Source organism: Lathamus discolor, chromosome 1 (assembly GCF_037157495.1).
Source record: "Lathamus discolor isolate bLatDis1 chromosome 1, bLatDis1.hap1, whole genome shotgun sequence".
Taxonomy (NCBI): Eukaryota; Metazoa; Chordata; class Aves; order Psittaciformes; family Psittacidae; genus Lathamus; species Lathamus discolor.
In genome coordinates, this window is record NC_088884.1 from 30,452,187 (window position 1) to 30,479,868 (window position 27,682).

Sequence of the window (27,682 nt, forward strand, 5' to 3'; positions counted from 1 at the left end):
TATCAGGCACTGAGTGTGTCCTTCAGTGACTGAGGCAGTGACAGAAATGTGGGCAAATGCAAAATATGTCTGCGGGCGAAGGATCAAAATAGAGAAATGCATTACAAGGCAGACTGCTGCCAGAAACCATTAAGTTAATTTAAAATAAATTAAAGAGAGATTTAGGGTTTTGTAGGTAAAGCCATGAAGCCATTATCCCAATTAGTCATACTAGGCTATTGAAGAGCGAACAGGATATCAGGATGTGTCACCAGCACCAGTATAGCCAGAGAAGGGTGCTGTCAGAATGCAAACCATGCAGCCCAGCACAGCCTGGGGTGAAGATTAGTTCATTAAAGAATATTTTTCGGAAGCTACTGCCTTGGAAAGGATGCCGTATAGCTGCAATCAGGACTTATGTGTGTTATAGATGAGTATGGACAATTACATTTTTATTGGGCTGTCTAGCTGTTTTCTAGTTCTTGCAAAGTGATGCTTCACATGATGTTACTTGCACTGGTAAGCAGAGAGGTTTGGTTGGTTCATGGCTTTCTTCAAGTGATCGGGTCAGTGTGGTTTTGTCAGTTAAGACTGCTGGTTTGCAGTCTTACCTTTTCACCTCTACCAAAGCAAGTTTGGGGCAATTCCAGGGACACCAGTGCTGCCTTGGTGAATTGACACTGCTGTAGGGAGAAGGATGTGGTTACTGCTGGCCTTCAGAATGAGTCTAGTGGGAGCAGATGTCTGGCATGATAACAGGGTAGTCCTTTGTCACATTTGTCACTGGTACAAAACCTATCAAGCGGTGTCTCTGATGTTTGGCTCCTGGGACCCATATTAAGGTTTGCAAAGTGTAAAGATTCAGAACAATATGGTATTTTGGTGAAGTTGTACAAGAGTTGCTCATATGGATGAGACACCAACCAAATGCAATAACAGGGGGAAAAAAAAGGTGGATGCAAACCAGGAACAGCTGCTTTTCTGCAAAAGAGTAAACTGGAATACATTGCTAAACCAGACCTATGAATATTTAGTACAGAATGAAGGTATTGGCCTAATAGGTTTCTATAAAGCAAAACAGAAAAGTTGCTATTATAAAACATGATGGGGCTGTTAGGAAAACATTTAAAATAGATTTTGGCTCAAGCCTTTGAAAGAGATCTTTTTCTTCTGTATTTCAGCAACACAGTAGCTTATTAGCATTTTCTATTTATATTACTGCTGGTCCCTGTTTACTGTTACTAAATCTACTTGCCTTGGAGCACTTAATACCATGTTGCTCTCTATGGAGCGCTTAGACTTCAGCTGTAAATTGTCCCCTCATCCACCCTGACAATGGCCACCCTAAAACCACAGCACACTGCAGGCCAGGGTCTCACCATTCCCATCCCCCTGACTCAAGCAGCCATATCGCACATTACACAAGGGGCTCATTCAGTGTCTTGGGGAATTATGCAAATGAAAGGGGATATTCTCCTCCCCGTGCACCACAATTTCCATATGTGTAGCTCCTGTTAGGTGTAATGAGACTGGGACTCATAAATCCCTGAGATGAAATTATACCCCTAAGTGGTTTCTAACAAAAAGCCGCTCCAAAGTTTTGATTAACAATCCTTTAAAAGTAGAACATTATAAGAAAGATTAAGCAAAAAAAATCTTCTTTCCGAGCAAATTTTCATCAATCTGAACATTTTTTTTCCTGCAAACCAGTGTTACTAGTGAAGTGCTTGCTTCAGTAAGTGTTAAAAAGAATGTGAACATAAACCACTGCTCTTTGTATCACCTAAATGCCCTAATCTGATCTGCTGAATACCTGGATCCCAAATTGTGAATGTAATTCAAATGTGAATTTAGAATAATTTGTTGTTTTCAGAACTAACAAGAAAACACATTTAAATTTTATATACATAGTAAAATTTTATAAACCCCATGCTTCTTGTCCCAGGTCTGAGTCACTTCAGCATAGCAGTTTTCCCCCAGGAATCAGGTTGTGGTATTCAGGCTCTATTTATCTGTTGACCACAAAAAGAGTTATGGATTTTAGTGAGACTTTATTAAGTTGTTATACATATATCCGTTCTTTTTCTAGTATTCTTATTAGCCTGTGGGTGTTATATTCCCCAACACTGCATATGCTGAGATGATATATTATTTAATAATGAAACAGTAATAATAATAGTGAAACAAGCACATGACTTCAAGAAAGATAAAGGTGATATATTGCCGGGTGGTAGAATGTATCTGACAGTTGCTGGTCTTTTCTTTCCTCATACTATTTAATTATTTATCAAACCATCCTGACCCTTAATTGATCACAAAGGCCACCAAGTGCTTTAGCAGTCTGTTATATTCTATCAAAAGAGACGTGTTTTTCCTGTGAAGCAGAATGAATTCATCCCCCAAAAATCAATCAGCAACAGCATATTTTAGCTAGGTGGATGCCGTTCACTTGGGGCCAGATGCTGCACCTTTACTCAGTTTGAAAGGAACTTGCAGGGGTAGTTCAGCTGCTTTCAGATGGCTACTTTGAGTAGAAACTGTGTAAACTTGTAACTATACATACGTGTTCCTGTTTTATAAATTATAGTTACCATCTCCACATATTTCTTTACTCCTAACTGTCCTTTTTAACATGGACTACTGATTTTTTTCTTAAACATATTTGTTTGGGGTTTTTGTTGTTTGTTTATTTGTTGGGTTTTTAACACAAAGAAATTTGATTTTCTTCCTACCACTGGTTTTCTAAAGAGTTTTAAGACTTGCGTTTCAGAGTCCTGAAAAGGGTTGATAACGTTTTAGGATGTTGCTTCAGTATTCTTCCAGTAACTAAAATAAAGCATTATTTCACTCCCTATAGCATTCAGGGAAAACATGCATTTCATTTTGTAGTGGTTTAACCCCAGCTGGCAGCTCAGCCCCGCACAGCCAATAGCTCACTTTCCCTCCAGTGGGGCAGGGAAGAGAATGGGTTGAGATAAAGGCAGTTTAACAGGTAAAGCAAAAGCTGCACACAAGCAAAGCAAAGAAAGAAATTCATTCACCGCTTTGCTTCAGCAGGGAGGTGTTCAGCCAGGATCAAAAAGGTCCTTTAAACATCCAAAGAGACCTAGAACAAAGGGGGGCCCAGCTCTGAAAATGTGTTCTAAAGCTGCAGCTTCAGCAGCTGTAAAATGCACTTGGTGTCTACATTCATTCATTGAATAGATTTTAGCCTAAAATCTTCCTTAGGGCCTGCACTTGGATTTCTGTGAATTCAGGTCTTGCCATCTACCTGCCCAACTGTGCCGCAACCTCTGTTGCTTAGTCAAGTGATATTGAGAGGTACACGACTTTCTCTTAACTTGCAGGAGAACCCTGTTCCTGCAGTGGTCCTGGAGACTTGTCCAATGGGACTTTACTAAAAAGTCAGGCTCCTTGCTACTATCCACCAAGCTACGTCACTTGTCCCAGCACTCTTGCATCTGTATAGTGCGGTCTTACACGCAACAGGAGAGTGGGGGGACCCCTATATACAGTTAATTTTCAACTTCATACAGACCATGTGCTTCTGGGAAGAAGAGACTATGGGCATAAGCTCTCTGCCAAAATGATTGCTTTAAGTGATAGATCATTATAAAAAATGTAGCTACAGCATCTTTCCATTTTGGAAAAAAAGAGAGGAATGCCCTCCATCCCCTCTCAGAACAAATCACTGGTGCTGCATGGAAGAAGCAAGATGCAGCTTCTGCTTTGGCCAGTTTAGCATGGGATTCAGCATGGAAGGTGTATTCTGGCACAGTCCAGATTACATCACTCACTGCTTTGTGACACTAAGCAAAACAATGCTTAGCTTGTGGGTTTATGGATCACCTGTCGAGATGCTAGAGCCTGTGTGGCAAACATAGGTCACCAGTTCTGTTTCCTATAGGAAAAACCTATTTCTAGGACTACGTACTTCATTTTTACATCATGGAAAATCTAACTTGAAAGTGTTTCTTACTTAAAAGTAATATCTACTAATCAGGACCGATTACTTTCCCAGAGATCCTAGAGTGATTTGGTTGCTTACAGCTTTGTTTTCTTGGTATTTAATCAATATTTTATGTTTGGCATTTTGCTGTTACTCATGTATAACTTTGAAAATGGAAACATATAGCAGATAATCAGTTTAGAGGCAGCAATAAAAGACGCGATCGTTCATTTTACACCTGTATTTAACATTAACACTCTCCCTTGATATTATTTCATATAATAAACACGAAGTGGTAGACTACCTAACATCTGGTTCAGTGTTGCAAAGTCTATTAAGACAGCCTCAGTGAATGCTTTACCAAGGACCTTGACATGCAGAGCTTTTTGTATAAAGTTCTGATTTAGGAAACTGTTTCCTAAGGAGGATATGTCATGTTGTAAGTCAGGAGTATTACAGGTCCACATTTCTCGGACTTAGAAAGCAGAAAATGATGTGAATCTTATTATATTTGTCTGCCACATTAGATGCTTTCCAAGCTCTACCGTTAGAAAAGATAATCTTTTGGCTTCTGGGGGCCCAGCTGGGAGAGTAGTTCCTATCTTCTATAGCTCTCCCTTTTGGAGAAGCTATACAACAAGGTGATAGTAGTGAGGAGCTCTGGAACTGCACTTGTGCTTAGCCATTTATGGACCACTTGAAGCAGCATCTTTACATCTCGCTCATCTTCCTGTATGCCACCTTAAAAAAGAGGCAGAATATTTCCGTGCAGTGGTTTGGATTATCATTAACATGTAAAGATTGAAGCTATATATTTGTCATCTGACTTTACCAGATACTTTTCATGTAATATTTTTTTCTCTATCCCTGGATTTCTGAATTTCTTGTATTTAATCTATCTCTTGAAATCTCTTTACATAGAAGTTCTTTGATTCAGTGATGATAGATAGTGCTGAATAGGGCTAAGCACATTTAAAAAGGTTTGCACAATAAAAGCAGTTAAATCTCAAGAGGGACGGACCATGTCTAGTATCTCTCCCAGCAGTGTTGTTGCCAGGTACAAAGCATGTCTGGGATTTAAATGATTATACTGAGACTGCAAAAGCCTCAGAAATTTTAAGGGATGGAGAATCTAGAAAATGCAGATGTCTAAAACACGTCAGTGTGCTAACTGCACACTGTAAAAACCCAAGAGAATAGGAGTTCAGAGAGATGCTCAGGGCATCTTTGCACCTAGCATGTTTTAGAGCTGTGGATGTGTAGCTGTCACAAACCTTTGAACATTTCAGTATTCAGGTCACATGGAAACACCTGATTATTTGCAGAAGTGTTTATAGAGTTTTAGAAAGACAAATATTAAAATTTTACCTTAGGATTATTATTTTAATGAACACTAGGCTTGAACGCACATGGTTGCACTGGTCAACAGACAGAGGGAATGTTTGCAGAACAGTGTTGACTGGAGCCGAGCACCTTAAAGAAGGCATGCTCTGTATTTGAATCTGAGGTGCATGTAGGGTACAGTTTTGTTCTGAGAGCTGCTATATAATCAGGCTTGTCTTGTATTAATGTCATTTTTTTTGCAGCAGCAGCAGCAGAATGCTGATTCATATTTATCCTTTGATTTGTTATGGGGTAAACATTCAGTTTGGGAAGCCGCTTGCCGGGTTACTGCAAAAGACTGGAAGCAAGAAGGGAGATTACATTCTTTAGAATGTAATTTACATTCTTCCTTAATTTAGTGAGTTCTTAGTATTGATTGCATTGCTCCATTTTGGGCATTTTTGCTTTTTCTATGTTCACCTTTTCAGCAGCAAACTTGGGGTTTAAGCATCAAAAACATTTTTTTGATATCACTCACTCGCTGAAATGTCAGTATTTAATTGATGTAAAATGTCCTGAAGGTTCTGAACTCCAAGATGATGTTGATGAACCCAGTAAAGGTCCAGCAGATGAGGAGAGCTGTAAAAATTATCAAAATAAATTTTTAGTAAAATACAAAGAAAAAAATGGCGGTAGGATTATAAAACTGGACTTTGAACATTCGCTGTGCAATTCATTGACTTCTTTCTGCAAAAATTTGAATGAGTTGTTTTTTTCATTGTTTAGAATTTATTCTAGTCACTGCAAAATTGTTCTTTTTTTAAACTGTAAATCAAAGGAAAAAGAAATTCTCCACAGATGTTGTATGTGTTTGATGTATAAGACACATTTTTGCAGTCTACTGCCTGAAACCTAGGGAATTCATTAACTCGCAAGTTGCTGCCAAGGAGGGAAGTGGTCACATTTCCCAAGCTGGTGTGCCTGTTCCCCGGCTGGGGGATGTGGTAAGGCAGTCTTTGTCCCCGCTTGCATTTGGCTGGCTCTAGAGAAAGGGGGATTTCTTCAAACTGAAGGGTTGTTTCCCTTTTGCCCCTGACAGCATCTGTTATTTAATTAACCTGATAAAGTCTGTGGCTCACTCTGTTTCCCACTGTGCAGCCAGAGATGATGATAGATGAGAGCTGGTGCTCCGCATCATTCCCAGAGACCACAGCCCACATCACTGAAGTCACTGGCTTGAGGACAAACTTCAAAGAGAGAGGGACAAGACCCACAACTTTGGGAAAGAATCAGACTTGCCACCTTTCACCCTCAGCAAAGTCTAATTGCCTAAATACCGCTCTACCCAGCAAGTGACCTCTCTGGACATTTTATTGGACACATCTGTCTCAGCAGGGCACCACTGGATAGATTTCAACAGTGAGACTGGGGCAGTGACTGGCTCCAGTCAAATGAGTTTCTTTGAGTGTGTTAATGCAACCCCTCCCAGTTAGCCAAGGAATGTAAATAGTACTGTACTTAAAATGGCAGCACAGTATGGCAAGAGGTGGCCAGACCTCATCTGCATCTAGTGTCTTGCAATAAACAAGAGTCAGGAAAGTACCATCTCCCTGGATTTCCCTCTATTGCTCTCCAGAAAAGAAGCTCCCCTGTGGGGAGCCTGAGCTTTCTTTGTGACCATCCTGACCGGATGAGCTTCGGCGTTGCTTGGGGATTTGAGCTGAAAGGTGTAACTGTGCAAATGATGGAAAACCTCATGTGTATACTTCAGTGGTGAACTAACTGAAAAAGCCTGAGTGAGAAGGTTGTGGTCGCTTGTAAAAGATACAGTATCACTGCCATCATCCACTGCCTCTTGATGTTCATGGGATAGGTTACTTAAACTCACTATGGTGTCATTTCTTCCCCCCAAAAATTGAAGGTGGTTTTGAATTTAACAGTCCTCAAGATAAATAGCGTATAACACTATAGTCTGTGTTTCTCATTGGTTGCTTCTGATCTATAACATAGTGAATGGTTTGCTTGTGAGACGCCCCCTCCCTGGAACAGCATGCTGCTGGCATGGCAGTCCCTGGAGAGGCACCATGTGGAGCAGCGTGTTTGCATTAAGAAGGATTTGTCCCCCTTCTTAGTGGAAATCTCACTTGCAAACTCCTTCCACCCCTGGATCTGTCAGGGGTTAAGAGACATTTCTGGCTTTGCATTACAGAATTACCATCAAAAATAGTTGTAGAGGAGTCTGGGAGGCAGAGATGGGTTTTATTTCTATGGTGTTGTTTGAATTGCAAAAAGTAAATATAAGAAATACCAGCCACTATAAACTTTCTGAGACACAATCACTTAGTAGCTAACAGTGACCTTGTTGAACATGGAGGTACCTACTACCATTTGTTTTTCCTCTTGATCCTATAAACAGTGTTTCAGCCCCCGTCAGTATTTTCTGAACTGAAGGTTCAATAATGAAGTAACCTGGAACAAGGCATTTCCTTCTGATAAGTGCATTCAAGAGAATATTTCAACATTTACTGTTTAATGTACTAGGATTAAAGGTGTAGTAATCCACTTGAGATTGACTTACTTTTAGCTAAAGGGTGTTAAACAAACAACAGTTTGCATTTGTTTGTAGAAAACCACAGAAGGGCTCTGAGGGGGAGAAGATTGCTGTCGGATATTGGAGTTTTTTTGTTTAAAAATACAGTTCTTTTGTTTAATGATGAACTGCAGTGAATTCCTGAAGGAAGCATAAATAGATGACATTTACATTCATCCATGTATTAGAGGCTGATTCAAAAAAATCAAAGGAATGCATACTGGTAAAACTGCTGAAGGTTGCTGCTTTTATTTCAGGTTAGAAGAGTTCATGATCAGGCTCAACTGTTTTTTTTCCAAATACCTGTGTCTGTCTACTAAGAGAATACACCTTTCTCTAAAAGATTAATTTTAAATTTTAAAACATAGCATTTTTTTCTGTCAAGATTTATTGTCTTTTAGATCTTAAATGGGTGTAAATCAGGTAATAGAATAATATTGATTTACAGCAGCTGCAATCCAGCTCCTCCTTTGAAAATGCAAATAATTCCTCTGGTATTGGTCTCATGAAGAATAACAGTAATAAATACATGGAGCCTTGTAATAAATACAAAGTCAGCCTTGGCCCAAGCAAAGGCCAGCTCCAGTGTTTTCACTGGCATTAATTCTAATTACTCAATGGCATACTCTTGGGTTTTTTTTCACTCCATGATGTTGCACTCCATGATGTTTCTCTCCATGGTGTGTTGCAATGATGAAACACATGGCAGATGTATTTCTCAGTCTGTTAGCACCTTGCAATGAGCCATTAAAACGTGTTACTGTTTGTCTCCCCTGTGTCTGTCTTGTAGGAATTATGTCTGACCACCAGTTTGGAAACCAGTTCATGTGCAGTGTGGTTGCATCACACGTGAGCCATCTCCCGACTACGAACCTCAGTTTTGTTTGGATTGCTCCACCTGCGGGGACAGGCTGTGTCAACTTCATGTACGTATGCACAGGAAGCCTATGAATAGATAATCACTTTGGAGCTAACGAAATGGTCTAACCTGCTTGCATTAGGACCACAATTTTGTACTGCTGACAAATAGTTCTATACAAACACAAGTATTGCTACAACTGCTAATTCCCATTTAATTGAAATTAAAGGCATATTTTCTCAGGCAGTGAGTGTTTGCCTATCTTGACAAGTTTACAGAAGGCTCATCATTGACTTCAGTGGAAACCGAGTTAAGTCAGCACTGAACAGTTTTGGAAATCCAATCTGTTTGTATAAGCCATAATACACCTCTTCAGAAATGATGGTGTTTGCACTATGTTAGTAAAGTCCTTAGCCATTCTGCTGTGTGCAGAACATATGTAGCAGAGATATGAATTTGTTCTTGACTGTAATTTGTAGCATGGAGGTACGCATACATATAACAGCAACTTGGGTACAGACACTGAAACTGTCTGCCCTTGATATCCATGAAACTGACAGGGCTGAGACATCTAATCTTGCACTGGGGAGTACAGTAGCACAGCAGCTCCCAGGGTCCATCAGTCTCAGGGGTTTTACAGACTGCCTCACCTTATGGAATAAGGATGCTCTATGGGTGATAGTTGTCTGAGTGCGAAAAATGATGCAGTTATATCAGTTTGGTGTCCTGTAGATCAAATTCAGACAAGAGTGGGAAGGCTCAGCTTCTCTGAAGTCAGTGTTTACTCCAGGATCACACTGGGCTGAAGGACTTTTGGGTAAACATGATCATCAGCTGAAGGAAATGAAAGGAGGAGGAATATGTTTTACCTCTAATCCTCCTCCTCCTCAATTTTTCCTCAGCTGCCTACACTTTCTTGCCTCAGCTGTTGTTTCCCCTGCCTACTAAATCACAAGTGGCAGTAAATAAAGCTATTTTTTTTTTGCATGGTGTTACTCTGACTCCCTTACCCTGTTCTCTGGTTTCCAGTTTGGCTTTACCTTTTTTGTCTCTGTTAGCTCTTCTGTTCCAAATAAGTAACTTAAACAAGATTTTTTGACACTTGAGACTACCAGTCTAATTTAAATTTAATATAAATTAAAATAATTTTAATTGAAGTTTAGTTTCATATAAATTAAGAATATTTACAAAAGTTACTTGAATTTATAGACTTTAACAGCAGTGCAATATAGGGAACAGTTTCCTTTGTTGTTTGTTGCCAATACACCTGTGATTCAGTTCAGCTTATTAGTCTTTGACCTCTCTGGGGATGAGTAATAAGGTTATTAATTATCACTGGCTTTGGTGTGTGATTTTTGCAGTGTAGATACCTCTCCCTGGACATTTCTTGGGAGGAACTGGACAAGGGTCACCAGGCAAATCTCCCAGAGGCCAGTGCACGGCTACTTTTTAACCGCACATACTATTGACCTGCCTCTGGCATCAACTGGGAGGATAGACATGACAGAGGGAAGCCATAACCCTGTAGATGTCATAGGCAAAATTCCCTTTCACTTCAACCATGTTTTCTGGTGTGCTTTTCTAGAGCTCAGTCCTGAAAAAGACTGAACCCATAAGAAACTAGATTTGGGTGGTGATGATGGCAGCCCATCCTCCTCCTTAGCAAAGTCAGGAAATGGCCATTTTTTTACAGCAATCGTGCACAAACTGTTTATTTTCTTCTTTTTTTTTTTTTTTTTTTTGACAAAATACCTTATTGTGGCTAATAAATAAATATTTAGAAGTATTTTAGAAAATATGCTTCTAGAAGAAACACAGAAATCTGCGGTTGTCCCTATAATACATCTCAGTGTAATCCTTTAGTATTTGTTCACCATAGATACCGCTGGATGAGCTGAGAAAAATAAAAGCTGAAATGAATCATTAATTGACGAACAGTTTTCTTAGCAGTAACTTAGTACATTTTTATGCAGGTACTGAGCATCAGGGGCTCCTAAGCAAGTTGCTAGGATCTGTAACTGTTCTTTACTACCAAAAAATAGTAGGTCCTCTTTTACACTAACAAATCATTTCCCTGATTATCTGCAAATTTGTAAAACACTATCTTCATAATCCTTCAGCCTAGGTTTCACTGTCTGTAATTTGTGCTCTAAGCTCATGCTAACCTAGTTAAAGCTCAGCCTGTCGGGGGGGATAATAGTAGCATGCTGGGTTACATCTTAGGTTGTTAAGCCTGTTGTTTTATAGAAGGCTTAACCTACTAGTTTGTAAAAGTGACAAAGCTGACCTAAATTGCAAAAGCATATTGTGTTTTGACCATTAGAATGGTTTATTGCAGAAGTTCCAGCTACTGTATAAAATAGAATGACTTCTATCGAATTTACTTCAGAAACTAAGTATTTTTCTTATATAGACACTTTCGCTAGTCATTGAACACATGCTTTAATGTGTCCTATTATATAGATTGTGTCTATACATATATCCACTATAACCTCTATTAATAGTGGGCTGGACTTCTCTAATGCTCTCTGCCCTAGTCTGTAGGACGTGCCTAATGACCCATGTAAGACAGGTGACCCATCACAACTGATTTTAAAATTCTGTTCATTTAGAAGTCTTTGAAAGTACCAAGTGGCACAATCCTATATTATTTGACATATAGTTAGTACAGCTTATCGTGCAAATGGCTAAGATGGAATGGGAATAGCTGTGATGGTGTCCCCTTATGAAGACAGAGGTAAAAGAGCTGTGGCTGCTGAGGCAGGGCACACACGCATCACTTCTGAAGCAGGAGCAGCTGGTTCACAGCACAGCTCCTGGAGAAGGCTTGGGAGTAAATGCTGAGGCAGACAGCTGAACTGTTGAAACTTGGAAGAAACTTTCAAGAAAGGAGATGTGTTTTTTCACTAGGAGTATGCTTTTTCCTGCAGTCACCTAATGATAGAACTCCTTTCTGGGAAATCTGAAGTACCCTGTTCCAGAACTGGTCTTTTCATGCCCATGTGTTTCAGCCTGTTTCAGAAACTGGCAATAGTGTAAATGTATGAACTTGAAATACCATGTTGTACAAACACTACGAGACATAAAGACTGTGATTGAGAGGCTTGGTTACCTATTTAAAACATTCATAGAAAACCTATAACAATAATTATGGAAATCTTGAATAAACATCCAAGAAGATTACATGGTTTGCTATATTAGTCCTCTAGCCAGGGTGGGAAAAGGCTGTATTGTCTGAAGGAATCACATTCCCTTGGTAAACCACTTAACTACACTGTCATTTAAAGCACTGTTTAGTGTTTGCTTGGGGGTTGGTTGGGTTGTTGGTTTTTTTCATTCATTTGAAAGAAATATAGGTGCTTATCTTCAAGATCAAATACACAATTCTGTTTACTCTATACACAATGATAATACACACAGATATTAAAACTGGGAAGGAAACTGAAATAGTGATTATCAGAACTGAGGTCCCTTAAGTCCCTTGTATTTATATATAATCACTCAACTCTTCATTATATAGTCATATAAGTTTTTATCCCTCATTTCTTATAATGAAACAGAATTGTACAATGAAATACATTATTGTTTGTTGCATCCTAGTTATTGCTATGAATAGCAGTCAGTTTGCAGTCAGTTGAAAAGCATGCCATAATGCACGGCCTTGACTTTGGGGTCTTGTGAAGCTCCTTGCTTCAGTTAAATTCTACCATTCTCTTCCGACTCTTTATTGCAAAATAAGGGTAAAGCAGGATATTTCTGATATTTTATTGGTGCAGAATCTCTTTGAGATAAGGGTAGTAAAGGCACTAAATAAGATACAGGCCTTGTTTACAGTTAGGGCGGTTCTGACGTTAGCCCAGTGTTGCAGTCATCTTATTTTTCCATATTGCTTATAACTTGCCCGCTTTTGCCTTGTGGAAAAAAAAGAAGAAAAAATCATCAGCAATTGTTCCTTTTTGCTATGCCACTTTAGTGGAACTATGAAGAAAAATTACTCCTTTGCTTGGTTTTCCACTTCCCTGGGCAGAGGCATTGTTGTACTGTCAATCAGCATTATGTGTAACATTCTGAAAATCACGAGCCAATATTTGATTCAGATCTTGGCTCTGCTTTCATGTCCCATTTTGATGTTGTGCCCAGATTACCTCCTTCATCTTCTGTTCGTTAATTTTCCAGTGAAGTGTAAACACTGTGCATGGGATCATTGTGGCTCCTCTAAGTATGACCTCAAGCAGCATAGACTCAACTGACTGTGCAGAATTAGATTTAGCTTGTCTATGAGTTTTGTTGGAGCTTCGTCTATTTTGCATGGTGGTAAAGCAAACGGAGATGACCAGTGAGGACTTCTGGGTGTTTTCAGAAACTCTGTTAGCAGAAGATTGTAGCACAGAGCGTAACATGATGGTGAGTATTCAAAAGTGTTCACCGCAAAGCAAGAAAAACACGAGGGAGGATGGAAGCTGGTTGCACCTGATTTTCCACTCATCTAAGGGTTTTTAGCTGTTTTCAGCTGGAGATAGTATATGTAGGTATCTCCAGGTGGATATTTATCTGTGAGCTGTGTTCCTGTAACTCCCTTGAGAGTTACCAGGGGTGCAGTCTGGTTTGATGGGTATCTAGGGCCTGACATTCAGTTCTACATCAAGAGAGAGGTACCTGCAGGTCTGGAGGGTTTCTGTAGCTCTGCCAGTTTCCTTAGGAAGTGCCAAGTTATTTTAGATATATTTAGGCATATGCATCAAGCCCTAGGTCTCCACTGGCCAAAATGGATCACTAACTACCTAGCTGTTGTGTAGACCTGTATAAAGGCACCTATTTTAAGCTTTATTGAATCTGGATCTGAATCCCACCAAGACAGACTCAGCTGCCTAAACATTAAGCACTTTGTGCAAAATCATGCACATTAATTTTTCATCTCCACCACCCTCAACATTCAGTAGATTTGTCTATGTCAAGAATTTGCAATGAGTGGGCTGCTGAACAGTTACAATATGCTAAAAGATATGAATAAAAAAGGCAACTTTGTGAAGTTCATACAATCTTGCAGGTTTTTTTCTTTTTTCGTAAGAGGTAAAGCCTGTTGTCTCATATTCTCTTAGACATCTGATACTCCTACGAAAAGCTCACTTTGATGAGAGGAATGTTCAATTTTTAACATTTTCTCCAACCTTACAGAAAACTGACTATTTGCTATTTTGAGCTCCTCATGCTGTGTAGACACAAGAAAAGCAGAACCAACAAAGACAGAAAGAATGGGTATGTGAACATCTATTAAAAATAAAAGCACATGAAAATTCTATTGATAAGTTAGTTGAACTTAATTCAAAAGATGAGCAAAAAGCATAAAATGCTGCTTTCACCAACATTGTGTAACACCAGAATAGAAACGTAAGATGATACAATATTAGGATGGTTTCTTTACTTCATATGATACAAATATAATATATAATGTACTTGTAATGTTTGGTAGCAGAAGGCAGCTCAATATAGCCTTTGGCTACTCTGTTAAGATTTTGGCATGGTTCCATATAGGACTCTGGCACCTCCTGCATGAAATAAAATGAAATTCAGTCATTTTCTACTGATACTATCTAAATAATGAAACAGTCATGGGGAGAATTACTTCCCTTCTTGCAAATGTTCATTTGGCAGTTCTAGAAGCAAAGATCAGGTTTTACTGTCTTCCCTTTCTGAGCAATGTACCCATTATTTTTGTGCTTGAGATCATCAATTCTCAATCCACAGTTCAGTTATCAGTATCTGTGTTATCAGTAGTTGTGTTTAAAATTCTCTCTTGAACTTTGTTTCTCTTTCTTTGAAATTTCACCTCAGGGTTATTTTTCAGAACATATTTTATTTCATCAGCGACGTAAATCTTTGTTTCATTCAAAGAGGTGCTTTTTCTTCCCCTTTCCTCAAGGTGGCTTAATTTTAAAAGCATGACTAGACTATAAAAATATTACACATACTCCAGCAGTTTGCTTCCACTAGGTTTTCCTGCATAACAGAGGAATTGAATGAAATACCTGTTGGCTACTAATAATTGGTCAGTAATAAACCTTCCAAAATGACAACCTAGAAGAAGCACACTTAATGTAATGCATTCTGTTGGAAATGGCTGTATTAAATGAAGTGAGCAATAAACATTCTGTATGGGTAAACTTATAATGCCTAAAAATATGATTACAGGCAAAGGCAGAGGACAACTGTAAGAGATGCTTCAGGAAACTAAATTTCAGTACTACAGACAAGTCTGTATATCCAGACACTGTGCTCTCATTGAAGCCCTTTGTAGTTCTGGAATGTCTCCCTGAAAGACTGAGAGAATCTGATCATTTCAGTGCCATCTCTCAAGTGAATAATACAACAAGTGTCTAGTGCATGAATGAGTTTGAGATAAGTGTATTGTCTGCATACTTCTTTGGGAAGTACTTGACTTCTTGCAATGGGCTATCACTAAATAACTTGGTGAAGAGCTCAGTACTGCAGGATGTTGGGCACTGGCCTGGTTCCAGCAGAGCAATCATGCGTGTCCGTGCTGTCATCAAAGGCACAGACAACACTTTATGTATTTTTTAAAATTCGTGCCTTCAGAAGTACTTGCTTAAAGTTTTGCTTTGTTTGTGTGTGCAGCTGAGGACACATAAAAATGCTCCATCTTTATTTTGCTCACAGAAGTTAACTTACATTTATCGCCTTATTGGATGAGCTTTACTAGGGTGATCTATGAAGTATTATGTAGACATGCAGTACTATTCAACAAGACTTCATGTATGTGAATAAAATGTGAAAACTTAGATACAGTGAATGTGAAAATCCAATAAGACAAAACAAAATCCCTCTCCCTTTTTCTGTGCTATGATGGTCTCCTTGCATCCAGTTTGAGAAAAGTTTAAAAACAAATAAGAAAAAAGTCTTATACTTGAAGATATAGAATGCATTAGATCAGCTTTTGCTGCCCACATACTGGGAAAATTTGGATTTGAGGATTTGGAGTGATCATGACCTCAAACTTGCTGACAGAGTGAACTCTAAGATGTCTAATTATTGTTTAACTTAATAATAGGGAGTATCCTTCCCTTCTTAGTTTGAGAAACTTAAGTCTACTATTAATATTTATATTTTTCTTATATGTGGATATAGAAGTAAATGTAATTCAATCTCTTTATAATTATAAATCATAAAATATTATCATAGTATTATATACAAAGCATTACAGAATAAATAATAAATTATAGAATCATAGAGTAGTTAGAGTTGGAAAGGACCTCAAGATCATCTAGTTCCAACCCCCCTGCCATAGGCAGGGATACCTCCCGCTAAGCCATGTCACCCAAGGCTCTGTCCAACCTGGCCTTGAACACTGCCAGGGATGGGGCATTCACAGCTTCCCTGGGCAACCCATTCCAGTGCCTCACCACCCTTACAGTAAAGAACTTCTTCCTTATATCCAATCTAAACTTCCCCTGTTTAAGTTTTAACCCGTTACCCCTTGTCCTATCACTCCAGTCCCTAATGAAGAGTCCCTCTCCAGCATCCCTATAGGCCCCCTTCAGATACTGGAAGGCTGCTATGAGGTCTTCACGCAGCCTTCTCTTCTCCAGGCTGAACAGCCCCAACTTTCTCAGCCTATCTTCATACAGGAGGTGCTCCAGCCCCCTGGTCATCCTCATGTCCCTCCAACTGTCCATGTCACTGGCAAAGATGTTGAACAAGACCGGTCCCAACACCGATCTCTGAGGGACACCACTCGTTACTGGTCTCCAGCTGGACATTGAGCCATCGACCACAACTCTTTGTGTGCGGCCATCCAGCCAGTTCTTAATCCACTGAGTGGTCCATCCATCAAATTGATGTCTCGCCAATTTAGAGACAAGGATGTCGTGTGGGACAGTGTCAAACGCTTTGCACAAGTCCGGGTAGATGACATCAGCTACTCTACTCCTGTCCATCAGTTCCATAGCCCCATCATAGACAACCACCAGATTGGTCAGGCTGGATTTAAATTATGAATTATTAAATTAATTATAATAATTTAATTTAATTATAATAATTGTTCTATAACATCTGTATATACGATATACAAATGTCATCAGAATGGTCTTGTGCTAGGAAAACATTTGATAGTATCTATCTGATTTTTTTTGACAGTATTCATAAATGATAGTTCTTTTGATGTTATTCAGAATACAGACATTGCTCGTGTGCAGTGGCCTGTATGTGATCGTATTGTGGTCTTTATATGATCATGAGCTCTGTCCTTCAAAGCCAAAGACTCCTGAGGTCAACATTGCCCCAGGTTTCTAACACAATCATTATTAGGCAGGTAAAAGAGAAAATATAGAGAGGTAATTTAAATACTTAATAATAATTCCCTTGGGTCTTTTTTTCTCTCATTCTTAACATTAGAGAGGTTTAAACCAGAATCTTTTAATAGCTTTTCCCCTTTTTTGGCACTGTCTTGCTCTATTTGTCCTATGGAAAAACAGAAGTCATTCCTGAATGATTCCCCAGGGGGAGACTCATTCCTCAATCCAATGCACCATGTCTGGTTTGTTTCTTTTTCTCTTATGGCCTGGAAGACACCATTTTTGAAAATCCCCTTGGTAAGTGGCATCAGCATCACCAGATGCACATAGCCACTCTGAGGTGAGTGCCCTTCCTCCTCTACCAGGGACAGTGTGGCCTTTTCAGACAGTAGCCGACTTGGGGTCCATCTGACGAGAGCCATCAGATTTTAACAGGTGTCTATTGCTGGCCTGTACAACACTGCTTTGAAAACTTCTGTCCAGCATGGAAGTAAGAAAGACAGTCTGAAAGAGAGATACACAGCATTGACTTTCAGAATTAGTGATGCATCCATTTCCCAAGTCATTACATCTGCCTTAATTGCCCTGGTAAAAGGCTATGATGGCTGTATTAAAATTTTACACTACTTGCATCTTACTGGGTGTGATTACTTAGACTGTGTCTGTGACATAGCAGTGGGCCTATGAGCTCCTTGGGGCAGAGACAGGACTTTTGGTCTAGCCAGCCTTCACACATTGGGTTCTCAGCAGTTTCTGGTGGGCAGTAGCTCAGTCATGGGAGCAGAAGTCTCAGACAGGTATCAGAATGGCATCTGCTCTGATGATAATGATGACATAGTGATGGTGTAATGGTGGATGCTGAAATGACATCATAATAGTGGGGTCACCATCATAGCAACTCTCAGTGAGAATTCTGTTCCATTCTGTTATGATAAAGTGTTATCACCTAGGAGAAAGCTTGGAACTCCTACCCTAATTGAAATTATCAAAGTATTTAACATGTCATTTTCTGGCTGTTGTTGCTGATTAATGGCTGTTCCCATAACATATCTTACAGATGAAATACAGATAATGTAACACTACAAAATAGGGTTTTCCTAACACAGCACTGTTTTCACAGAATCACAGAATCACAGAATCCCAAGGGTTGGAAGGGACCTAAAAAGATCATCTAGTCCAACCCCCCTGCAAGAGCAGGGTAACCTACAGTACATCACACAGGAACTTGTCCAGGCGGGCCTTGAATATCTCCAGTGTAGGAGACTCCACAACCCCCCTGGGCAACCTGTTCCAGTGCTCTGTCACTCTTACAGTAAAGAAGTTCTTCCTGATGTTAACGTGGAACTTCCTATGTTCCATTTTACACCCATTGCCCCTTGTCCTATCACTGGATATCACTGAAAAAAGCCTAGCTCCATCATCCTGACACCTACCCTTCACAGATCGCTTTCGTTATCGCTCTTGAGTGGCTTGTATCTTTTAGATCTTATTAGAAATGTAACAAATACAACATTGCTATTTCCAGCCTTCTAAATGTCCCTCTTAGCTCAACAAAAGCTTTTTAGCCCAAGTAGTAATGTACATTTCCTTGAGACGTTTTCTGTGAAAAAGAAAATATTTTGAAGTCTTAAAGAATAAGCAGATCTCCAGCAATCTTGATGATTTCCCACCCAAGTAGGGAGGAGTTCAAAATAACAATTTGAAGAAATTAATAATGGAAGAAAGTAAATCTCTTTTTCCTGTTTGTTTGGGTTTTGGGTTTTTTTTTTTTTTTTTTTGTAGTACTTTGGTAGTTAGTTTGAGATCAGATTTTGCTCACATACAACACATCAGTTGCACTCAGGAACTGAAAACATGCTGCATGAACTCATCCAGCTCCTATCAGCATTAGTGTATATGCAAAGGATTATAACCGATATGAACAAATTACTTTGCAGAACCTACTTGGACATTCAAAGAGCAATGTCCTAAACATCCTGATACAAAAGATAAACAGTCGAAATGCTTCCAATCAGTATCACAGACAGTTTTGCAAAGGGCCATAATTTGAATGATGTTTTTAACAAGCAAATAGAGACAGAATATGTATGGTGAGTTAAGCTGCATAAAGCCTTTCTTCTAAATCCAGATGTAGGCATTAACTCGCATATTTGAGATGGCATGCTATTTGCTAAGTGAAAAGATGGTTAGAAAAAGGCTTTCCTGACTGAGGATAAAAGCTGGAGTACTCTTTAATTTTGGTTACTGCCAAGCTTATTTCAACAACCACAATAGTTATTTGGCTCCATACCAAAAAGTGGCAACACAGTACTTACATGTCTATGGATCAAAATTAGATGAAAAATTGCTGTTTCTCATCTCCAAAGCCATTTGCCACACATTTTATAGGCCTCAAGATGCCTTTTGTAATATGTGATAACACAGCCAACTGAAGCATCTGCCTGGGAAGAGATTACTTTAATTATGGACTCAATGTCCTATTTTCTGCAAGTGTTCCCCAGAGAATTTCTTACTGCTGGATGAGAGGTGTTATGATGCACATTAAAATCTACAAGTTAAACAAAAGGGCTTGAAAAAGTGAGGCAAGGACAAAGTCTTTAGTCTTGTACTCACTGGCTAAAAAAAATAACCCTGAATTCTCTAATGATAGCTTTTAAATGAGTATAACACCTGTTAAATTAGATTTCCAATAATGCAGAGAAAAATGAACGTTAAATGAACTTATCCTTTTTTCCTGACTTTATTGTTTCATAAAATTTATTAATCTATGTCTTTAAAATACTCACGTTTTCCTTTTATATTTTTCAACATGGTAGTTCCTAATGACATAATGTGAAAAATGCAGCAGAGGTTTCTTGTTAGCTTCTATTTCTGTAACATGCAAAGTTTCTTGTCATTAAGAACTCATTTGCCTTCCGCTGTCATATCATTGATCACAATTAACTCACTTGATATTAAAGTGGCTGTGCTGTATGCTCCTATAGAAATTCTGTGTAAATCACCATTGATTTAGCACAGTTTAATGGCTACTTAAAGTGTTTGTCATTTTCTCTTTATCAATTAGAAGAAAGCCTAGAGATCTTCATTAGCAGCTGTTGCAGTGATGAGCTGAAAGTTTTTCTTTACACAAATTATGAAGGAAGAGCTGTAAAGATGGCTTGAAGATGCTGTGACAGCATGTGAGATACTGGGAAACTTCCCTAGAATTTGGAAGATTGCCAAAATTAAAAGGGAAAATGACATCTCCAGGAGATACTGAAGTTAAAAAAAAAATAAACAAAAAAACCCCAAATAAACCCAAAACTATTTGAAGTGCATTCAAATTAGAGGGTAATATTTGATAGGATTTGGGAGTACTGCCTTTTTGATCCTGTACAATTATTAGAAATGTTTATTCTCTTAGCACAGTAGAGTGAAAGCAATGCTCACTCTCTATAAATACCATCAACTAATATTAGGGATTTTTCCATTTGCTAATTTTACAGTAACTGTCTTTACTGAAAAAAAAAACCAAGTCTGAAAAGGATGTTACATAGTCAGTACTTCTCTGTCTGAGTGAAGGGAGTATTGAGGATTCATAGCTTAGCAAATGGAAGAATTTAGATACCCATGCAGCTTCCAGCCCCAGGAGGAGCTCCTCTCCTGGGGGAACTGAGTGTGTCAGGCAGGGGTCATACATGTCACTTCTTCATGGTTTCGCCATTTCAGCTGCCTGGGGAATACCCTCCCCAGCATCATCTCTGCTGTTGCATAGCCTAAGCTTGTAAACCTTGTCATAGCATGATGTGCTGGTGGCTGTGGCTCAAAGATACCTGGTCTGCATCCCTGGGTTTTCTGCGAGCTGTGGGCATGCTCATTAACTCACACAACATAAGCTGGGGATGGGGAAAGCTGACATTCTGAGGGTGATTCTTCATGGAGCCATCCAGGGCTAGGAGAAATTGGAACTCAGCTCATTGCTGCGTATGTCATGATGTGACATTCTGAAGTCATAGAATCATAGAATAGTTAGGGTTGGAAAGGACCTTAAGATCGTAAAGTTCCATCCCCCCTGACATGGTCAGAGACACCTCACACTAAACCATCTCACCCAAGGCTTTGTCGAACCTGGCCTTAAATACTGCCAGGGATGGAGCATTCACAACTTCCCTGGGCAACCCATTCCAGTGCCTCACCACCCTCACAGTAAAGAATTTCCTCCTTATCTCCAATCTAAACTTCCCCTGTTCAAGTTTTAACCCATTACCCCTTGTCCTGTCACTACAGTCCCTGACGAAGAGTCCCTCCCCAGCGTCCCTATAGGCCCCCTTCAGGTACTGGAAGGCTGCTCTGAGGTCTCCACGCAGCCTTCTCTTCTCCAGGCTGAACAGCCCCAACTTTCTCAGCCTGTCTTCATACGGGAGGTGCTCCAGTCCCCTGATCATCCTCGTGGCCCTCCTCTGGACTTGTTCCAACACTTCCATGTCCTTTTTATGTTGAGGACACCAGAACTGCACACAATACTCCAGGTGAGGTCTCACAAGAGCAGAGTAGAGGGGCAGGATCAGCTCCTTCGACCTGCTGGTCACGCTCCTTTTTATGCAGCCCAGGATACGGTTGGCTTTCTGGGCTGCAGGCGCACACTGAAGCCGGCCCATGTTCATTTTCTCATTGACCAGCACCCCCAAGTCTTTATCTGCAGGGCTGCTCTGAATCTCTTCTCTGCCCAACCTGTAGCTGTGCCTGGGATTGCTCTGACTCAGGTGTAGGACCTTGCACTTGTCATGGTTGAACTTCATGAGGCTGGCATCAGCCCACTTTATAAGCGTGCCAAGCTCCCTCTGGATGGCATTCCTTCCCTCCAGCGTATCAACCAAACCACACAGCTTGGTTTTATTGGCAAACTATAGAGACACATGGACTCCATCCCCATAGAACTAAGGATTAAAACTCAGATCCCTTGTCTATCTGCTAGGCTTTTCCTTATTGATATTTTTTGATTCCTTCCTCTGGCTGTAAGCAGCTGTGCAGTGCCAGGTTTTAATGGAAGGTTTTAGCTAGTAAGTGGGAAAAGCCCTGCTCTGTGAAGGAAGATCCTTGGATCAAAGTGGGAGCTGGGTCAGTATTGACTGTTTTCAGGCTTGCTGCTTTGCCCTTTGTCTGCTACTGAAAAGACGGAGCAAAGAGTTACTAGCATCCATGGTTTACTGAAGTTTACTGAGGCTACTTTGCTTGGAGCTGGATTCAGGATGCTGTTAAAAGGTAGATGTGCAGAAGCATGGCTAGTCAGGCTTCTGCTTCTGAGAGTTTGGGAGAGACCCTCTGCCTTCATCAGGCTGTGGAAACTACATGTGCTTGAGCCCATATGCCTAAGAAACTTCCAGTAAAGCACACTGGTACATCTGGGGCTTGGCTTCCTTGACTGCCAGCCCTACATAAAACCAGATCCCCTTGCGGCACTTGAGTCGTGCTGAAAGTCACATGCAATTTTAACTGTGATGTCTGCAGGGGCAAACATTTCAGCTGTGACTTTACTGTGCCTGCAGCCATGAAATCTGTTTGGGTATTTTCCTGCTTGCCAGCGAGAGCTGACCTTTCCTCTGGGTGAACTACCCAGCTTTGGAGTTACTGTCCCTTTGCTCCTAGAGCTGGCACTGTTCTGTGGGTGTCCAATGTTCTTAGCCAGAGCTTTGTGTTTTAAATAGCTTGGGCAATTAGGTCATCATTCCAACTATCTGTGTGCAAATTGTTGTCTTTTTTGTTTCAAGGAGGGCATTTTGGAGTGACCTCCACACAAGGTCCAAGAGGCTGGACCTCTGTTGTTACTTAACATGATGAAAACATCACTGCTTCAGAGAACAGTGATGTGTCTCCCAGTGGCTTTGAGAAATGGGTTTCTTACTCTGTGGAGCCTTTAACTTGTTAGGGGACAGCTTTACTTTTATTTTTTCATTCTGGTTGCTCTCAGCAGACAAGAGTTCCAGCATCAGGTGAATAAAGGGACAGAAAAGACAGCTCTGCTTCTGAGTTGCTCTTTGCACTATAAACTGATGTTGGCTTTAGCTCATGTCCTTCTTCTGCTAGCTTAGCCTGGGTGCAACAGTCACCACTGTGAAGTCTCTGTTTGCAGGAGGCAGCAACCACACTGTGCTGGCTCCTGTGTCCTCCACCAGGAGATACGCATCTTGAATGGCCAACGGAAGGGAAGAAACAGTCTCCCAATCCCCCCTCCTCCGTTGGAAAGCCGTGCGAGATGTCTCTTGAACCACTAGTTTATCACTACCAAGCAGTTGTCTGTGCTGGCAGATGGGGAACTTCAGCTTTATTCTTATGTGGGGAGGGCAAATAAATCTGAAGTCAGTGATGACACTGTCTTTATTCTGAAGTATGTTGAGGATGTTTCATTTTTTCTAACCCATGCAAGGATTTCAATACTTTTTACTAAGGAATCTGAAATGCGGTCTTGCAAATATTTCTCTTTGTGTGGCATTGTTTTAACGTATCATCTCCCTCCACCCTCTTTTCAGTTTAATCCTTCCCTACCACAGTAATGCACAGAACATCCATGTCAGCCTTTTCTCCTTCTTATAAGGCTTATTTGTTGCTCTCCTATGGCAGTGGTAAAAAATGTCACAATCCTGGCAGAGCACTGCCATGGGTCGTGTGAGTAATTCGTGCTTTAGAAAAGTGCGAATTGTTTACGTTAGATTTCCGACAATGAATGCATTGCTTATGTATCTGTTAGAACATTTATTTGTGCGTTTACAGAGATGGCCATTGATTGAAGCCAAATTTAAATCTAACTTTGCAGTGCCATATGGCACGACCTGTAGACACTAAGACTCTGGGAGTTCATGCATTAGATTGCCAGACTGATGTGGTGGATAAGTAGATTGTCATAAAAGTAATTAGTTTCGGCTCATATAGATTGCACTTGGCCTTTTCTGTTGTTAAGCTTTTAAGGGTTGATCTTTTAATGCTTTGCTGCGGTGCAAAAACAAAGCATCCCAGAGGGACACTTTATAGTTACAAATTATTAGTGTGTGTCAGCTGAATGCAATAAAAATAATAATAATAAAAAGATCTCACACTTGCCTAATATTTAGCATATGTCATGTTTACTTATATTTGTAAGGATATTCCTGTGCTTGCTTTGTAACCCACCCAGGGTCTAAGTAGTAGCTAGATTTACAGTTCATGACTATATTCAGAGCTCTGGAGGACTTTAGGCTACAAGTCCCTGTGGACTAGGAGAAGAAATAAAACCTTAGAAAACTCAGAAACAAGTATTTCTGAGTTTGATGGGTGTTGTATAACAGGATATAGATGACTATTGGATGACCATTTGTCAGTAAAGGTAGTTTATTTGCATTGGCACCTCATGGCTCTGTCTCATATGCAGTCAAGCTAAATTTCAAAGCTGGGGTTTTATCCCATTTTTTGCAGCAGGGCTTTTCTAGTACAGAATGTGACTTGGAATGTGAATTCCCAGCTGGAGCTATCAGTTTGTGCCAAAGCCAGGACAGAGGGTAGTTAACCTTTCCCAATGATCATCCTTTTACCTTGGAGCCAGTCATGGAGCTGCACATGCCCTGGACCTCTGGGGGTTGTGGCACATGTCTCGGTGCTCCCAGCTGCGTGGAGGTTTTGCTGGGTAGCTGGTAGATTCAGGAGCACTGAACATCCAGTGACAAAGGGAGACGGAATGGTACAAACCTCAGCCAAAACATCAGCATTAAGCCAAGTGTATGAAGTTTTCATGAGTTTCCTTAGATGAGTTTCCTTAGACTTCCAGATAGTAACAAAATCATCATGAAACTTAGTGTTTGCCAGCACTGGAAGCTTTTCATTGCTCTGTTTAGCAGTGCTTTAACAATATCTTTACACTTTCAGATAATACTTGAAAAATTAATTAATAGAATTTTAATAAACCTTGTTTCCTTTTTGTTTTAAATTGGCAAAATAATAATGTTATTAGGGCTTACTCTGTGTGAAAGTGTGAGTGCAGAATACATTTCATGGCTGATTTATGAGCCCCTTGAAAATATGATTTATAATGAAATTCTGACAGACCCTTAACAAAATTAGCATAACAAATAGCAATGTAATAATACCTTTCATGCCTGTGCATTCCTTCACATTTGCTCTCACTAAGCACTTGCCAAAAGCCAAGAGCACTTCCAGCTGGGGCTGGGCAGCACACCGCGGAGAATGCACCCTCAGTGAGCTGACCGCCTGCTGCACGTGTGTGAAGTTATGCATTCAGAGAGGCTGTATGGGCAAAGTTAAATCAGCAGTAGTGTTACCAAAATAGCATCAAACTAAGAATAGCTGTCTTCAGCTACAGAGTGATTGCTGGTCTACGGAGGCAAAACATGAAAGTTAACTTTCACTGCTGGCAGTACTTAATTTCAGGGTTTTGTTAGAATAAAGACATATAGCTGAAATGGTAGATAGAAAAACAGTAATGACTTGGGCTGTCATTGTTAGCATAAGAGTCTATATTTATATTTTAAAGCTTTATTTTAATGAATTTTACAGTTGAGCCTGGTCTCTACAGATTGAGCTGATACTTTGTGTGTATCTAATGATTGCAGTATACTAGATGAGTTTCTGCTACTATATTTCTTTGGAAAACAGTTCCTTTTTATACAGAATAACCTCTGCCAAAGCTGGATAACTGGGTCAGACTCAGGATTTTTTATGTGGAAAAGTCTGGGCTATGGCCATCTCAGATTTAATGTACGTAACACCAGTGGTTTGCCACTAGGAGTTTTGAGGGCATTGTACTGACCTCCATCTGCTCACGCAACCACCGAAACAAATTAAAGAGCAAAAGAACTATGCAGCTGTTAGTATGGAAAGGGCTGTTGGAGGTTGTTGAAATAAACAACAAGGGGAAGACCTATAGCGAGTAGCATAATCTTTGGTTTCCCAGTAGCTGATACACAGTTATGGATAAATGAAGCTAAATTTTAGCACTAAAGTTCATATACATGGAGTATAATTACATTTTCATTCTAAAAACATAGTTAAAACGATGTAAGTGGTTTCTTTTCCAAGCAAAAGTTAAAATGAGAGATATAATTCCAGATGAGCTAGAGCTGTTTACTGTGTTTCCCACTGGCAGATTGTTAGGGCTATTTTGGGAAATGCAAAATGATTTGGAACAGAAAAAACAATCTGGGAAATAAAAAAGAGTGAACTTGTGGTGAGGCAGTAAAGCTTGTGGGGGTGTAGGTTAAACCAGGCCTGGGAAGAGTTTGTGCAGAAAGTGAGCATCCTGCCTAAAAAAATATTGGGAAAAGTAGGAACCATTGAGTGACAGCTTTGTTATTCTTACAGACCTGTTTTGTTTCATTTTACTAGTATGTGGCAATCCTCACTATCAGAACGTCAGACTAGGAGGTAACAGTGCTGGAGATCACTTCTTTACTGGGGAAAGGAACACAGGTAGTGTAGCCAAAACAGTTTTGGGAAGCCCAAACCAAGGCTTGACACAGACCCTGTTGTAGTAATTCAGGCGTGTTTATTCCCTTTTTTTTAAGGTCTGTTTGGTAACTGAGACAAAAAGTGATCGTGAAAAGTTTTTGCCATAATGTGTATGAAATGGGGACAGTGCCCATCTCCTGCACTCAGCCCCAACCGCCAGCTTTCTCACCGTGATTTTTACCAACAGAAGTTTTCCTTTGTGTTAATGGACTTACAAAGGAATAAAACACCCACTCTGAGTGCAACAGTGTACAAATGGTCACACTGCTGTTTTTCTTTTTTCTTGACTAGCCAGGCTAAGTATCCTGAAAGAACAATATTTGAGCTTCAGCCAGCATGGTCAGGTGCATGGTCCATTAACCACACTTCTTAGGCTTACAATCTTGCTCTTTCAAGCACAATTACTTTTCTCTGATCGTGTCCTCTGTAGTCATTAGCAGATCCAAGAGGAGGGAGAGATGTTTGTGCACAACTTTATGTGAGGGACTCCCCTGTTGCGGTCATATGTGAGGACCATGCTGCAGTTTCTGGGGAAGCAAGCTTCTTACTTTGTGGTTGTTATATCCATGGTACCACTTATGACCTACAATACAGGGTCATAATTCAGCTTTACAGTTCCTACATTACTATGTATGAAATTAGATCTCTAAAGGTTTCAAAAACTTATAACCAATAAGTATAATTGGAGGTGGGTTTACTATTTCTCACAGATAAAAAGATACATAACTCATGCTGAGTAATTTCAAAAGCACTTGAAATTAAATACCCCAAAATACTAGAAAGCCCATAAGAAACAACTTAGCTGGTTTCCCAAAGACTCTCAACCTTAACAACTCTTAACTATCTTTAGCATCAGATAAGTTGTAAATTCTTAATAATTTCTTGCCCTCTAATTCTAACTTTCTTAAAGAAAATGTTTACTAATCTCTGTTAGACCATATTCTGCTATTTTAAATCACATTGACCAACACAGTACTGCAGCAGTAGTGAGCCTCACTAAGTGTAAGTATTGGTGTACACAACTGACAGGAGATAAGTCTCATGAGATAAGATGCTGTTAACAAAAAGTGAGTGAGCTCTCAGGACCTGGGTCTTCATGCTTAGTTGAAGACGTGCAGCAGCACTGATAGTTGTTGGAATAGTTGTTTACGCAGCAGTCAAGTCAGTAACTTGTAGAAGCAGATGAATAATTCAGAAATGCA

The 27,682-nt window shown here is 39.9% G+C and overlaps 1 protein-coding gene across 2 annotated transcripts in view; it reads left to right on the forward strand.

Annotated features, from left to right (window-relative positions):
* RELN (reelin) overlaps positions 1-27,682 on the forward strand; it is a 289,653-nt gene that overhangs the window by 71,422 nt on the left and 190,549 nt on the right. For both annotated transcript variants that reach the window (XM_065666462.1, XM_065666471.1), the window contains exon 3: positions 8,632-8,767. In XM_065666462.1, coding sequence (XP_065522534.1) covers positions 8,632-8,767 — 136 coding nt within the window. The remainder of the gene's footprint in view (positions 1-8,631; positions 8,768-27,682) is intronic.